Genomic DNA, 15,919 nt, shown 5'->3' on the forward strand with positions numbered 1-15,919 from the left:
CCATGGAAGTAGGTTTTACAGTACACACAAAAGTAAAAAGAAACATTTTTTCCATGGGATATTTGCTCATCATAATCTTATAATACTGATGACAATTATGTGTAAAAAGATCACTGTGAACTTAAAATTAGCTGCTGAGGATAAAAAGGCAAAAAACTCTACAAAACATTAAAAGACTTAACAAGATCCTACAAATTAAATCAATATACATTCTGATATGTAGTGACCTCAACATGAAGTTAGGAAAAGGTAAAGAGGGGAAAAATACATGGGAAAGTATGATTTAGAAAGCAGAAATGAGAAAATCCAAAGGCTTACTGTTGACACAGAAGCCTTATGACTTTAAATACTTTCTTCAAGAAAAAAACTGTTAAGGCTGGACAAATAACATCATGAAGTGAAACAGATTATATTTGAAAAGATTTGTAATTGATGTGGGAGTCCTTAAATCAGTTGTGTATAGTCAGACTACCAACTTACCAGAATTAAGATCAGAATTAGTAAAAAGCCAGAATATAATGAGAAAATGATTTGGCATACAACTGAAACAACTCAATCCAACTAGTTCTCTCATTTAATTCTCAGTGATATCCCATTAATATCAATTACAATAATTTTATCAAGAAATTTAACCAATGTAAATTAATTACCTCAACAAGGAAAACAAAAAATTGCCCAGAAAGAAGATCCTCAAACAAATGACTTACTTGATAAATGGAAGGAAAGCAGACGAAAGAAACAGGGTTAGAATACTACCTTATTTGTAAAACTTGCAAAGAAGGAGGGTGGAGATTGTGAGTAGCAGCATCTCATAAAGCAAAGAGAAGGGAATAACAAGTTTAAGAAAAGCTTGGCAAGACATCTCAATGGCTTTTAATGTACAACAAACAGGAGAAAAATGAAAAAAGATTTGCAAAAGTTAAGTTTTTTCATCAAGAACAGTGGAACCACCACACTTGGATCACCAAAATTCCCATGTCACTGGTTTTACAGTTCTTTTTCAACAAACTGTCTCCTGTCTGTATAACAAAATCATTTTAAGATTCCTTGAAATGATATAACAGAAATAACCCTGCTCAATAACTCTCTAAACATAAACATCAGGCAAAACATAAAACAGGGAAATATATACTTGCTAAAAGTGGGGAATGGAGATGTGATGGAGAAGATAGAACGGTTCTCCAGATGCTCCTCTTTGTGACTTTGTGCTAAATGCATCATGTCCTAGGGACACTGCAGAGCCTCAATGATCTGTAGTCACTCAAAGGAGTTTGGCAACAGCATCCCAACAAAAAAAGACAAAGCAGATACAGAATGTCCAGTGCCCAGATTACATAACATGCATCTGAATAGACAACTTTGAGAGAGATGATAGAGACAAACTGATATAAGAGTTGGAACCAAAGAGCAGGCAGGATTGCTTTCAGAAAATTGCAAAGCTCCTTTAAAGATACCAAACTTTCTAGATAAGTAAAGTCTTATCTTTAAAAAAAAAAATTATTATTTATTTCTAATGTTAATTAACATTTTTTTGAGTTCTGAATTCTCTTCTCTCCAGTCTCTCCCCCATTCACTGAGAAGACAAGCAATATTTATGTGTGAAATCATGCAAAACATTTCCATATCATCTATGTCAGAAAAAAAAAAGTAAGAGAAAATAAAGTAAAAAAATTGTATTTCAATTTGCATTCACAGTTCCATCAGTTCTTTTTCCAGAGGTGGATAACATTCTTCATGAGTCCTTTGACCAGAGTAGCTAAGTCTTTTACAGTAATTGTCATTGTAATATTGCTATTACTGTGTACAATGACTTCTTAGTTCTCCTCACTCCACTCTGCATCAATTCACATAGTCTTCCTAAGTTTTTCTGAAACTCTCCTGGTCACCATTTGTTACAGCCCAACAATATTCCATTACAATCATATATCACAACTTGTTCAGCCATTCCTTAAATAATGGATATCCCCTCAATTTCCAATTCTTTGCACCACAAAAAGAGCTGCTGTAACTTTTTACATATAGACCCTTTTCCTTTGATCTCTTTGGATAAGGTCCATCTTTTTAACGCTAACGTTCTACTAATGCTGCTGTGTGGTAGCACAGTATTGAGCTATTGTTCAGTTGATCAGTTTTTGTGATCTTGTGGCCCATAGCACACTAAATACTGTCTATGGGGTTTTCTTGGCAAAGGTACTGGAGTGGTTTGCCATATCCTTCTCCAGTGGATTAAGGCAGACAGAGGTTAACTGACCTGCTCAAGGTGATGTAGTTAGTAAGTATCTGAGGCCAGATTTGAACTTAGTCCTTCTGACTTTCAGGCACAATGGTCTACCAACTAGCTGCTTTGATGCCACAGAGTACAAGACTCTAAAGAATTAAAAGTATCACACAGAGGACAACTAGAACGTTCGGGGTGGGTGTGAGAACACTGCAAATGTATAACCAATGAGGAACTTTGAAGAATAAAATACATCATCAATGAGTTGTATGACAGGAAAAGAAGATAAGCTAGGAACATGGTAAAGGTGGCGAAGGATGACAAGTGAACAATCTGAATACTCTATGTTAACATTTCTCAATGTTAGGAAAAAATAAGGCAGGCCTCCAAGAAAGTCAGACCTCCTGTGATAAATTTATGGGCTTACAGGATGAACTGATGTGGATGGATTATGGATTATGAGCTGTATCAAGAAAGGGAAGTCAGTTGATGAGCATTTATTAAGTACTTAATGTGTGCCAGGAACTATGTTAAGCAGTGGTGTGACACTATAATATGATAACAGTGTGTGCATATACATATATATACACAGTTATTATCATTATTAAACTGTATTTTAATTTATATATTGACATCCTACAAATTTATAGTAATGCAACACAATAATAATATATCACTTTAAAGACTGCAAAGCGCTTTACAAATATTACCTCATTTTTCCTCTCAACAACCCCTGGAGGTAGGTGCTATTATTGTTCCCATTTTACAGGGAAACTGAGGCAGGCAAAGATTAAGTGACTTGTCCAGAGTCACACAGCTCATAAGCATCAGGGGCAGGATTTTGAATTCAGATCTTTCCAACTTCAAGCATATCCACCACGGAACCTAGTTGCCTCATAGAGGAAAGAAAGCAAATTGATGTATACAATCACTACAATAATATAAAAGATTAAACGCAGTGATAGAGAGGCAGTGTAGTATAGCTGAAAGAATTCTGGTTTGGAAATGAAGAGAATCTGGGTTCAGATTCCATCTCTGGTGCTTACTTTAGGTAATTCATTTAACCTTCCTGGACTTTAATTTCCTAATCTGCAAAATGAGATAGTTGGAATAGATATCCTCTAATGCCCCTTTTATCTCTAGATCTGTGATCCCAAAATTGATGATTTGTTCCAGATGACTGGGACTAAGACATTTTTCCTCCTCAGTAGATTATGAATTCAAAATGTTCTAGTTTCTGCCATCCAAGGACACTGTAATCAGGTGGTTTTGATGAACTGTTTTTATGGTTGTTATACTATTACGGGATTGTTCTTGGTTTTGTTCTGTTCAATATCTTTAGCAAAGACTTGGATGATGGAATAGGTGGCATGCGTATCAAATATGCAAATAATGCAAAGTTGGGAAGGAGAGCTCAAAATGATCGTGACAGGCTAGGAGGGCAAACCAAAATTGGCAGGATAAAATTAAACAGGAGTAAATATAAAGTCCCATAGTTGGGTTAAAAGCATCAACAGTACAGTTAAAGGATGGAGGATATGTGGCTCAAAAACAATACAGAAATATGTAGTTCTTTAAAGTTTGTAAGGTGCTTCTCAGGCATTATCTCATTTATGTCTTACAACAAATCTGTGAAGTGAGTATTACAGGTACTATTACCCTTATTTCATAAATGAGAAGACTGAGGCTCAGAGAGATTATCTGATTTGACCATGCTTGAATAGGTTAAGTGCCAGAATTAGCATTCTGAATCCAGGATCTGACTCCAAGTCCAGAACACTACATATGCTCCATAACACCCTAACAATGATAACATAATTAAAAGTGGCATGAAAATATCAAAGAAAATTAAGATAAGAAGGTCATATAGAAAAATTGTGGGATAACAAATGAACTAGCTCAGGTACTGCAATGATAACTAAAAATATGTGAAAGCATGAGAATTCCCATGAACTGCATAAATCATCTAAGAATTTCTGGGAGAACAGAAATAAGAACTGGCTAGGACCATAGATCTAGAACTGTACTAGAATACTCACACTGATGAGACTACAGAGATACACTGACAAAGAGCATCCAGAATAAGCAAGGAGGTAGTCCGACAGTATTGTCCTAGTCAGACCAAATATAATAGCTGTCCAGTGACTAATGCCATATTTTATATGGGACAATGAAAAGCTGGACTACATTCAGAGAAAGATGACCAGGATAGACTGAATTAGAAAGCATGCCACAGGAGAAAGAACGAACTAGGGTTTTTAAGCCTAAAGAAGCCTCCTAATTGGACTCCCTGCCTCATTCCTCCTACTTTAGTCCATTCCTTCACTGTTGCCAAAGTGTTTTTCCTTAAGCACTAGCTGACCATATACCCCATTCGATCAACTCCAGAGTCTCCCTATTGTCTCTAGAATATAATATAAATTCCTGTTTAGCTTTAAAAGTTCTTCAGAGTCTGACCCCACCTATCATTTTCATCCTCGATGGACAATACTCTCCCCTCTCACATTTCTTGATTCAGCCAGACTAGCCTTCTCTCCTCACACGTAATATTGCATCTCCTTTCTTCATGCCTTTGCCCGGCTGTTCCTCAAGACTGTAACTGCACTCCCCTCTCATCTCCAACTCACATAATCCCACTCATAAGTACCACTAAGATGCCATTCTCTTCGAGTTCTCTTCTCTTCCTGAATTCGTATCACTCAGATGCTTTTAGCCACTTTCTCCTCCTTCACCCATCTCTCAAATGAAGAACTGGCCTTACTTCTTTCCAAGGCCAACCCCACTACCTGTACAAGTAATTCTATTCCACTCTCCAACAGATGAACCCTCTGTTATTATCTCTCTATCATTTATCTTCAATTTCTCCCCATCTACTGGCTCCTCTAAGGCCTTTGTTTTCTCCATCCTTAAAAAAACTGTCACTTGATTGGTCCATCCTCTATCTTGCTAAATATTTATTCTATATCTTTTGGCCCTTTGTGGCCAAACTTCTTCAAAAGGCCATCTACAATAGGTGCCTCCTCTTTCCTTTCACTCACTTCTTAACCCCTTATGGTTTGGCTTCCAATCTTATCCTCGCACTGAAACTGCTCTCTCCAAAGTTACTAATGATCTCTTGGCTGCCCAATTCAATGGCCTTTTCTCAATTCTCATTCTCCTTGACCTCAATCTCTCCTCCTTAATACTCTCTTCTCTCTAGGTTTTCTGGTTCTCCTCCTCCTACTTATCTGACCACTTTTCTGCCACCATTGTGAGATCTTCTTCCAGATGATGCCCTCTAACTGTAGGTGTCCCTGAGCGTTACATCCTAAGCTCTCTCCTCTTTTCTCTCTATACTCTCTCACTTGGTGATTTTATCAGCCCCCATGGATTTCATTCCCAATCTCTATGATGATGATTCTTAAATCTACCAGTCCTGCCCTAAACTCTCAGCTGACCTCTAATCTTACAACTCCAAAAGCTTTTCAGAGATCTCAAAGTAGATATCCAGCAAATGTCTTAAGTTCAATATGTCTAAACTAGAACTCATTATCTTTCCTCCTAAAATGCCACTCCCCCTCTCCTCCCTGCCACTTACCCATTCTCCAAATCCCTCAGACTTATAGAGGAGGCTTCCTGGACTTCTCATTATTTCTCACCCCACCATGTGCAATCTGTTGCCAACACCTGTTGACTTCAATATTTTTTTCTGCAATATCTCTTGAATACTTCCCCTTTTCTCCTCTGACAATGTCAGCACTAGCGTAGGCCCTCATCACCTTATGCTTGGACTGCTGCAATAGTCTGATGGTGGATCTGCCTGCCTCAAGTTTCTCCCCACTCCCATCCATCCTCCATTTAGACTCGAAAGAGATTTTCCTAAAATCAAAGTTCTGATCATGTTACCCCTACCCCCCAATTCAATAAATTCCAGCACCTCCCTATTGTCTCCAAGACCAAACACAAGATCCTCTGTTTGATGTTCAAAGTATTTCATAATCTATTGCTCCCTCCCCCCACTAGTCTTCACACACCTCAGTCCAGTAACACTGGTCTCCCTGTTGTTTCTTGACCAAGACACAATATCTCTCCACTTCAGGGATTTTCTCTGGCTATCCCCCAAATCTAGAATACTCTCCATTTTCATCTTCACCTTCTGGCTTCCTTCAAATCATCTCCAAAATTCCATCTTCTACAGGAAGACCTCCTTAATTCTAGTGTTTTCCCTCTTGTTTCCTTTTTATACTACATTGTTTGTTTGTACACATTTGTTTGTTTGCCTCTCTCACGTGGCTGTGGGGCCCCTTGAGGGCAGGGGCTGTCTCTTACTGCTTTTTGGTATTCCCAGGGCTTTGCACAGTGCCTGATACACAATGTTTATTGTCTGACTATATCTGCATCTGTATCTATATCTACACACCCACCCACTCACACCTAAATAGACTTTCCCAATCCCCCCTAAATGTTAATGCCTTCCCTCCCAAACTACCCAGTATTTAATGGTTTTGTACCTATTCTCTTTATAGTTATTCTGTATATAAGTGTATATCTACGTATATACACATGCATGCATATGTATACACACAAAAGTGTGAATGTGTGTATACTTGCTTCCCCCATTAGAATGTTAGCTCCTTGCGAGTAGGCATTCTTTCATTAATTATGTCTGTAGGTGCAAGGAATATAAACACTGTGTCAAACAATTCCTACTCCCAAGTGCTTGCAAACCTTAAAACACTATATAAATACTAGCTACTAATGTTCAAGAAGAGGCGTTAATATTTATTAGACAAGGAAAGGATTCACGCAAAAGGTAGTAGCTAAACTGAAACTTGAAGGAAATGAGGGATTCCAAGAAGCAGAGTTGAAGAAAAGCCCATTCTAGTCATGAACTGCTAGTGCAAGGGAGATGCACAGCAACTACCTATCTTCTGTTCAGCTGCCAAAGTGATTGTACTAAAGCCTAGGCCAGTCTATGTCACCCTTCTAACCCCAACACTCAATAAACTCTGATGACTTCCTCTTACCTCTGGGATCAAATATAAACTATATTTAGCATTTAAAGCTCTTCCAATCAATAATACATTCTAGTGACCTACTGATTGTTCCTTGACCAAAACACTCTATCTCCTATTTCAGTTTCTGTACTAGCTATTCTCCAGCCATGCCTAGAATGTTCTTTCTCCCTATCTCCATTTCTTAGAATTCCTGGCTTCTCAGACTCAGATCAAGCACCGCCTCCTCTGGCAGGCCTTTCCTCCTCGACCTAGGTGCTAATGTCATCCACTCTAAAGTTACTTTCCATTTATTCCATATTTATCCCATGTCTTCAGATGCATGCTTTTCTCTCTATTTTCTCCCCTATTAGAATGTAAAGTCACCGACTGTTTTTGTTTTCCTTTGTATTCCCAGTGATTAGCACAGTGCCTGGTACACAGGCTAACAATTAATACTTAATAAACACTTTTTGATTGATACTCATGACATAAATGACAAACAGCAAGAACATCTTTGTTAGGGAGTAAAGAGAAAAACAAAATTTTAGGTTCAAACTTGAGAAGCAGAGGCTTAATTAAGACCACTGATTCCCAATCTTTTCAAGTATGAGGAACCTTTTCACAGACAACAAATTTCAAAGTCCATACCACAAGAAGGAAGTTTAACTATTTAACTCTATTAACTTCAAAAATAATGACAAAAAGCAGCTACCTATTTAGTAACACATAAATGAATTTGTATTTTATTCATCACAGTTATTTGTGAACATCTGAAACAATATGTATGTGACACATTTCAGTCTACAGAAGGTATATTTGCTAGTTATACAGAATAATTTAATGAGTTGACCACTCATTGCTGAACACATCAGCAAAAATCTGATGGCCTGATAGGCATTCACAATCCACAAATTGCGATCTAAAAGAAAAAGTTCTTAAGCAGGGGAGTAACATGATAGAAATTATGCATCAAAAAAGTTGATCTCTTAGGCATATGCAGAGGTGAGGTGAAACCAGACAGTAGAGCAGTCACGAAATTATTAAAGTGTTCTAGGCATGAGAGTCTAAAGTAGTAGTAGTAGGAATGATGAGAAAGAGAAGAATCTGAGAGATCTTACATGGAAAAAAAATCACAGCCTTTAGCTGACTTACTAGATACAGAGAATATAATGAAGTAGACTGAGATGGAAAAGTCTGAAATTAAAAGCTGAAGGAATTTTACTAAAGCTGTAACGGCACAGAGAGAATTTGGGTTTGAAGATGAAATAGCTAATTTAGTTCAGACAAGTAGAGCCTCATGTGACAGCAGAATGTTTAAGTGGCAAATTTCTATAGACACCTAAAGATTTGGAACTGGAATGAAGGGGAAAAGGAAAAATATGCAAGGAAACAAGGAAGATCCAGCAGTGTCACCATTAGGCTTACATCCCAAAGATCAAAGAAAGAGGAAAAAGAGTCATGTGTACAAAAACATGTGTAGCTATCAAAAACTAGAAATCATGGGAATACTCACCTACTGGGGAAAGGCTGAATAAATTATGATGCATCAACATAACAGAAAGCTATCATGCCGTAAGAAATGACAGAATGGACAGTTGTAGAAGAAACTGAGACAACCTCTATGGACTAAATCAGAGGGAAGTGAGCAGAAACTGAAAAACCTATACGATAACAACACTATGAAGAAAAATAACTTGGAAAGATTTCAGAATTCTGATCAATGCAAGAGGTGATGGACTTAAAATGAAAAACAAGAAATAAAGTTTTGGACGTAGCCAAAGTAGGAATGTTTTGTTGGACTATGTATTTTTGTTATAAAGGTTTTGTTTTTATTGTTCAATGGGGGAGAGGGAAGTGGAAAGAAGAGATAAAACATTTGTGTAAAAAGAGAGAAAAAGGAAGGAAGGAAAGAAGGAAGAAAGGAAGGAAGAAAAAGGAAGAATTTGTGGGGGAAGTTCCATCATCATCCTGATAGATGTTGGGGGGGTGCGGTAAATAAAGGACCTGGCCTAGTCTACTTATGAATTTACCAGGGAAACTAGTTTTGGCCTCAGCTGTGGGTTTTTTTTTTTTTTTTACTACTCCTAGACCTTCTGTGTTAGTCAACTGCTAGGATCTTATCAAGTGTTAACAGATTGTGAGGCTAAGACAAAAAAAGTAAAGTTCATCAAAGAAACATTTCAAAAATACAGAGATATGAGCAAGACTTTAAAAGGGGAGCACAGACAAGCATAATGGTGTTGGAATGACCACATTAAATTGAATACATACTAAAACTGCATGCATATACATATTAGAGATTCATAGTTTCACATATAATCTATTCTGTTCTTTTATATGGAACTGTCCATGTTTGTCATTTAAAAATTTCAGAATACTAAAGAAGGAAAAAAATGGAACAAAACTCACTGCCAGACATTCCAGGAGGTAACATCTATGAAACTGAAATTCCCATGTTCAAACACAACCTCTCATCCTTCCATTTCTACTCTTCTTACTCATATCGAGTAACTGCTGACCTCAAGACCTTTGAGTCATCCTTATTCTCCCATTCCATCATCCCCACTATTGCTTCACTATACAGAGCCTGAAAGCACTATCCACCACTTGACATTTGCACTAGCTATGTATACTGTAGAATTTCTTTTTTCCTTGATTTTCTGTTGTTCCTAACTTGGGAAGGGGAGAGAGTCCTCCACTTTTGCTACAGAGTTGCTGAGTATTACAAAAAGTCAAAAAATGAAGCTAATTTCACTCACTAATATCAACCTATGTTCAGTCAAAGTGAATTATATTTTGCTTCATCAAGATATACTGCCCTTTCACATCCATACCTTTGCTCACATTTTTACCCATATTTACAATTTGATTTAACAAGTATTTATTAAATGCTTAGTTTGTAAAAGACACTATGTTTATCAAGTAAAAAACAAAACAGTTCTTGTCCTCAAAAAACTCCTGGGATAACACAGTATGTTCAGATAAGTAAATACAATGTAATAGAGGGAAAAAGGGAAGGCCAAACTAACAAATGGGATTAAGTGGAGAAATCAGGAAAAGCCTTGTAAAAGAGGAGGTGGCATCCAAACTTAACCTTGAAAATTAAGGATCACAAGAGGCAGAAGTGAGGAGAGGATTCCAGGTACTTAAAACACCAACATTGAACATATACTACATCATATACCTTTATTGAACACTTAAAAGTTTGTTTTCTATGCATGATTTTAATTGAGCCTCAAAAAATTCTGTGAAAAATTACAAATATTATTATAGTACAAATGAGGAAACTGAGGCTCAGAGAAGTTGTGACTTGTCCATTATCATACAGTAAGTAAAGTGTTAAGAGGTAATACTTGAATCCACATTTCCCTGAAGGTAGGCACTATCCACTAAGTCAGGCACTATGCACTAAGTCACTGCACTCCCACTGGAGGTCTTGTAAGGAAATCAGGTCCAGATAGGTGGAACTAGATGTGTCTAAGGATCTTTCCAATTCAGACTGCATGTTTGTGATACATCCATTTTGAACCTCTACTTGCCACTTAAGGCTACAACACAAGGACCTCTGCCAAAATAGTCCCTAAGAAGAATGAACTTATAAAATCCATTAGTAAAACTCATCTCCAGATTCCATGGATGGCAAGTGGAGGAAAAGTTAAAAAAAAAAAGTTCCCTGGAGGAAATATATCTTTATAAGGACTCCCACAGGAATGGGAGTCCTTACAACATTAAGATGAAGACTGACCAACTGCCAATAAATGCTGAGTTATTTTTCCAGAAGTAGTAACAACAAATTATGTATCCATACATCCACAGCTAACTGCAAAATGAATGTCAGGCTGGCCAGGGGTAGGGATACGACCTATAACTTCACAACAGAATTAAACACACTGGCATACAAAATTGCCCCATAAACAACATGTCAATTGAGCAAATTAGTCAAAGAAACATACAATATATTGAACTTTTCTTAAAACCCCACAGAATCCATGGACTTAAGTCAACATCTTGCTCCAAATTGAATCTTAAAAAAAAGTATTATTTTTACCAAATAATGCACAAATTCAATCTTGCAAAATAATTTTATAGGCTAGTTTTCTTACAGGAAATTAGAAACTTTCATTTTTTAAATCATTTCATGAAAAAAATTCTAAAAATATAGGTATCTGCCCTGACAAAATACCTTAAGGCTGAAATTCCACCTCTAACATCCATTCAACTTCCTCCCCCTCTTTTGTATAAACACTTAAATAAACTTTTTTCTACTAAGATAAAACTGACATTTTCCCCATTCCTGAAAGATTTAATCCTCTAAATTCCCCACAATGCAACACCATGACCCTATCATTCAAAGTTTTGATGACACACTTACTATCTTTTTCTTTAGGGGGAAAAACAATGTCTGAACAGGATGAAATATTCAACTATCGTTAAAAAAAAAAAAAAAGCAAGCTTGAGCAGTCAATCAAATGATAGAACAGGCTTGTCTACCGGTCTTATAAAGAGGCTTTTCGACAAAAGACCAGCCAACACCCCCAGGCTGGGGGGTGCTCTGCCCGGGAAGCTGTCAAGTTGCAGGGAGGGACAGACAGACAGGCGTGGCAGGGAGTACCTTGAGCCGTTTGACCACCTCGTCGTTGGTGATCTTGTCGGTGATCTCTTTCACCCCCGGGGGGTAGGTGATTTTTCCATCAGAGCTCACCACGCCACAGAGGGCCGTGGGCGGCTTGGGCTGTGCACTGGGGAAGTCCATCCTGGGGGACAACTTTTCTTCCACGCTCCTCTACCGGCCTCTATCGGTCAGAAAACAAAAGTTCAGCGGGAAATGGACGACTTTCTAACCTCTTTTTCATTTCAAAACCCCTCAAATCAGAAAGGGCCCAGTCTCCGGGGAGGTTGGCACGGAGAGGGATCATGGAGGGGGGAGCTGGGGAGGTGCTCCCCCGTCCTGGCAGGGTCTCTCCCGGGGCCCGGGGCTCAACAACCCCAGAAGGATCTCCTCCCCCTCCTCGGGGCCCCGCGGGGTCTCTCCCTGGCCCCGAGGAGTGCCTGGCCAACGCCTGGAGTTCCTCGGTCCGCATCTCACAATGAAATCCGCACTAAAAACAACCAACGCCCGAAGCCTGGCAGCTCCAGGGGGTGGGGGTGGGGCGGAGAGGACTAGGGGATCCCCCCCTTCCCCGGTCCGGCCCAGCCTCCTGCCGGGGCGACAGCCTCCGGGGAGAAAGCGAGGCCGAGGCCTAGGGGGCTGGGGTTAGGCCGCGGCGCCGGGGCAGCGAGCCCCTGGTGCCCGCTCCGGGCCGCCCCCCGCCCTCGTCCCGGAGCCCCGAGAGGGAGAGAGAAGGAAGGGGACTGAGCCCCCTCCCCCCCCAGGAAGCGGCAGCCGCGGCTCCGCGCTCCCCATGGGGTTCCTTCAACTTGGGCTGAGGAAGCCTCCGTGGCTGCCCTGAGCCTCGCTCGCCCGGCTCGGCGCCACGGAGAGGAGAGGCCTTCCCCTCGGCCCGGGCGCTGCCGCCTTTACCTCGTCCTCATGCGGGCGGGAGGCGCCTGGAGCGCTGGGGTCGCGGTACGCAGGTGGAGCCCAGGCCGCCGCCGCCGCCACCGCCGCCGCCTCTCTTCGGGCTGCACACAAAGCGGCTCCGTGGGTCCTGCCGCGGCCGCCGTCGTTGTCGCCGCCGCCTTCCCCGGAGCGGTGCTGGGGCTGGCGGTGCTGGGGCTGGCAGGGCCGGGGAGGAGAAGCCTCCGCGTCGGCGACGGGAGAGCCGAGCCGAGCGGCAGAGGCGAAGCGAAGAGAGGAGAGCGAGCGAGCGCGCGCTGCGCGGGGAGACACTGCCGCTCTCCGTCGGCCCGAGGAAGGGCAGCCCCGGCCGAGGCCGCTCGCTATGTGTGCATGGAGGAGGAGGGCGTCAGGGCCCGGCGCGGGAGCCCGCCACCGCCTCCGTCAGTCAGTCAGCCCGTCAGCCCGCCCCCGCCCCGGGCCGCCCGCCGAGCCTGGCCGCTCGCACTCAGCCCCGGGGCCCGCGGGTCACGCGGCGGCGGCTGGAGCGGGGCGCGCCTCCCCCTTCCCCACCCTTTACTCCTCCTCCTCCTCCGGAGCAGCCCCGGCAGCGGCCTCGCCCGCTCGGCTGCTCTCCGCCTCTCCTCTCCTCTCCTCCTTCCCCTTCCTTTCTCCCTCCTTCCCTCCCCGCCAGCCCTGCGGACAGCGCCGCCTCCCGATTGGCGCCAAAACCAGCAGCGCCCACAGGCTCGGGAGGAGGAAGCGAGCGGGCCCCGGACTGAGCCCGGCTGGAGCCGAGCAAGGGGCCCCGGGGCCAGCCTCCTGCTCCCCGGGGATGCCTGGGGGGCCCCGCACGCTCCGGAAGCAGGCGCTCACTCATTCACTTGGGCCATGGGCATTTATTAAGCGCCCGCGATGTGCTCCGCGGCGGGGACACAAAAGGACCGCCACAGCTCCTGCCCTCCTAATGGCGGAGGCAAACTTACCCACAGCTCTGTGCCAGGCAGACCGAGCCAGGATGAATGAAGGCCTCGGCGGGGGCGCGGCGGGCTCCAGCTTAGGGGGCGGGGGTCGATGGGATCGCTTCAGAGGGTATTTTCCGGGGAAGACGATGAAGTGCCCCCCACCCTGCAGCCACGTGTGAAGGAAGCGTGCTCCAGCATTTCAGTGATTTCTTTTGAGGAACACCATCCGATGGACCCCCCAGGGAGCATGGAGAACCGTAGCGGTGAATGAAAAGGGTGACAGCGAGGCCGCGGCTACCTCGACTTTTCTGGGATTATTAGGATTGATCTATTTTTCCAAATGCTCTACTTTGGTCTTAAAATTAGACGTACTTGAGCATCTACTCGGTTTGTCCTGGAGAACACAAAGCCGGAGTCATCCTCCCACCTAACACTCATCAGTTTTGATTTTTGAGTGTGCCCAGAGGACAATTCTTTGTTCCTGGCCCTTGAAGGTGGCAGAGAATCATTTTAGATGGTTTTCTGTGCAAACTGCTACATTAACAAGGAAGCACTCATTCTTGAATACTTTTTCCCACGTTTTGGATATGTTCTCCTGTTACATTGTAAATAACTAGGGGATACTATCTTTCTATGTAATTCTTAAACTCAGTAATTTGTATCCTTAAATGAGCAGTCTGAGGTTACAAACTATCTAAATATACACATGAATGTTAAGTTTGATCGTTTAAATGTTAATATGAGGTAACTATGTTATAGATATATGGATATAGAAGAATCTCTCACAGTGCCAAGCAGTTATAAGGTGGTTATCATAAATGACAGTGTGCAAAACTTTTTAAAACCCCCAGCTTTTTTTACCTTGTTGAGCATGTCTCCTAGTAGAGTGAATGAGAAAAAAAATTTAAAAGTATGTTTATATCAAAACTAGACTAATTTAATGATATACCAGATAAAAAAATTTTTAATCCCAAAGTGCTGCCTATTGAAATTGATAAACTGAAGTCATGTTTCTGATCACTTCATTCTTAACATTTATTTACCTTAAACAAATGAGTTGTATTTCTAATTATGAGGAAGAAAATGCGATACTGCAGAAAATAATATGCGATAGAGGAACTGGGTTCAAATTCAACCCCTGTTTTATTACCTATATGACCTTGGATAAGTTTCTTACTCTCCTTGTGTTTTGATTTCCTTGTAGGTGAAATGAAAGAGTTGGACAGAATGGCTTCTGAGATCCCTTACAGCTCTGCATCTATTTCCTATCTTATGAAAATGTGAATCTCTTCTATAACATTTTTAGGCCTATCCGAGATTTATTTTTCTCTTATGCCCTAATTATTGTGAAACTCATTAATGTTTTAATTTCTTCCAGTCTCTTTCCAAGTATTCCTGGAAACCCAGATTTGCTCTCTGGATAATGCATTTAGACACAGTACAGTGGTTGTTGTGTTCGTCCTTTGTTGCCAAAGAAGACCATGCCATCAGAGAAATGATGATATGACAAGGGTGTTAAAAAGTTGTCAGCCAAAATTCACCAATGACTAACAAGTACAGAAAAAAATGAAGTCAGAATCGGTATGATCTGATCTAGACATTAATGACTAATTTTGTTTCATATAGTAACTTAAAGTTTTTCTTTGCATTCTAAGATATTAATCTGCATGCACAGTTAAGTAAAAAAGTATTTATTAAGCACCTGCTATGTGTGTAAGGCACTGTGCTAAGAACAGAGGAAGCTAAGAAAGGCTTCTAAGATCTAAGAAACAAGACAATTCCAGGCTTCACAGAGCTCAAAATCTAATGGAGTAGACAACATGCAAAAACCTATGTGCAAACAAGACATGTCACAAGATAAATTGCAGGTAATCAAAGAGGGAAGGAACTAACCTTAAGGAGGACCAGGAAAGACTTCCCTTAGAAGATGAAATTTTAGCTATGACATGAAGGAAGCCAGGAGGTGGAGGTAAGGAAGGAGAGCATTCCAAGAAGGAGGAAGCTCTGGTGAAAATGCCTGGACTTATAAACTGGAATATCTTGTTGAAAAAAAAAAAGCAAGTTCAGTGTCTCTAGATCAAGGAGTACACCAGAAGAGGCAGGAGTAAGATATAAGAAGACTAGAAAGGCAGGGGGCAGGTTAGGAAGGGTTTTGAACACCAGACAATTTTATATTTGATCCTGGAGGTGATTGGGAACCATTGGAGTTTAATGAGCAGAAGAGTGATATGATCAGACCTGCACTTGCAACTTACTATTTGCT

The 15,919-nt window shown here is 41.4% G+C and overlaps 1 protein-coding gene across 2 annotated transcripts in view; it reads right to left on the reverse strand.

The window, feature by feature from the left end:
- Window positions 1-13,698, reverse strand: part of PDS5A (PDS5 cohesin associated factor A) — a 146,815-nt gene extending 133,117 nt beyond the window's left edge. The window contains exons 1-2 of one of the 2 annotated variants that reach the window (XM_072620540.1): window positions 13,678-13,698; window positions 11,807-11,987 (exon numbers count right to left, since the gene is read on the reverse strand). In XM_072620540.1, the coding sequence (XP_072476641.1) occupies window positions 11,807-11,947 (141 nt within the window). In that variant the 5' untranslated portion in view covers window positions 11,948-11,987; window positions 13,678-13,698. Of the gene's footprint in view, window positions 1-11,806; window positions 11,988-12,715; window positions 12,859-13,677 lie in introns of those variants that run through there. The other variant, XM_072620539.1, reaches the window with a different exon arrangement.
- Between the last annotated feature and the right edge of the window lie 2,221 nt (window positions 13,699-15,919).

This window comes from Notamacropus eugenii, chromosome 6 (assembly GCF_028372415.1).
Source record: "Notamacropus eugenii isolate mMacEug1 chromosome 6, mMacEug1.pri_v2, whole genome shotgun sequence".
Taxonomy (NCBI): Eukaryota; Metazoa; Chordata; class Mammalia; order Diprotodontia; family Macropodidae; genus Notamacropus; species Notamacropus eugenii.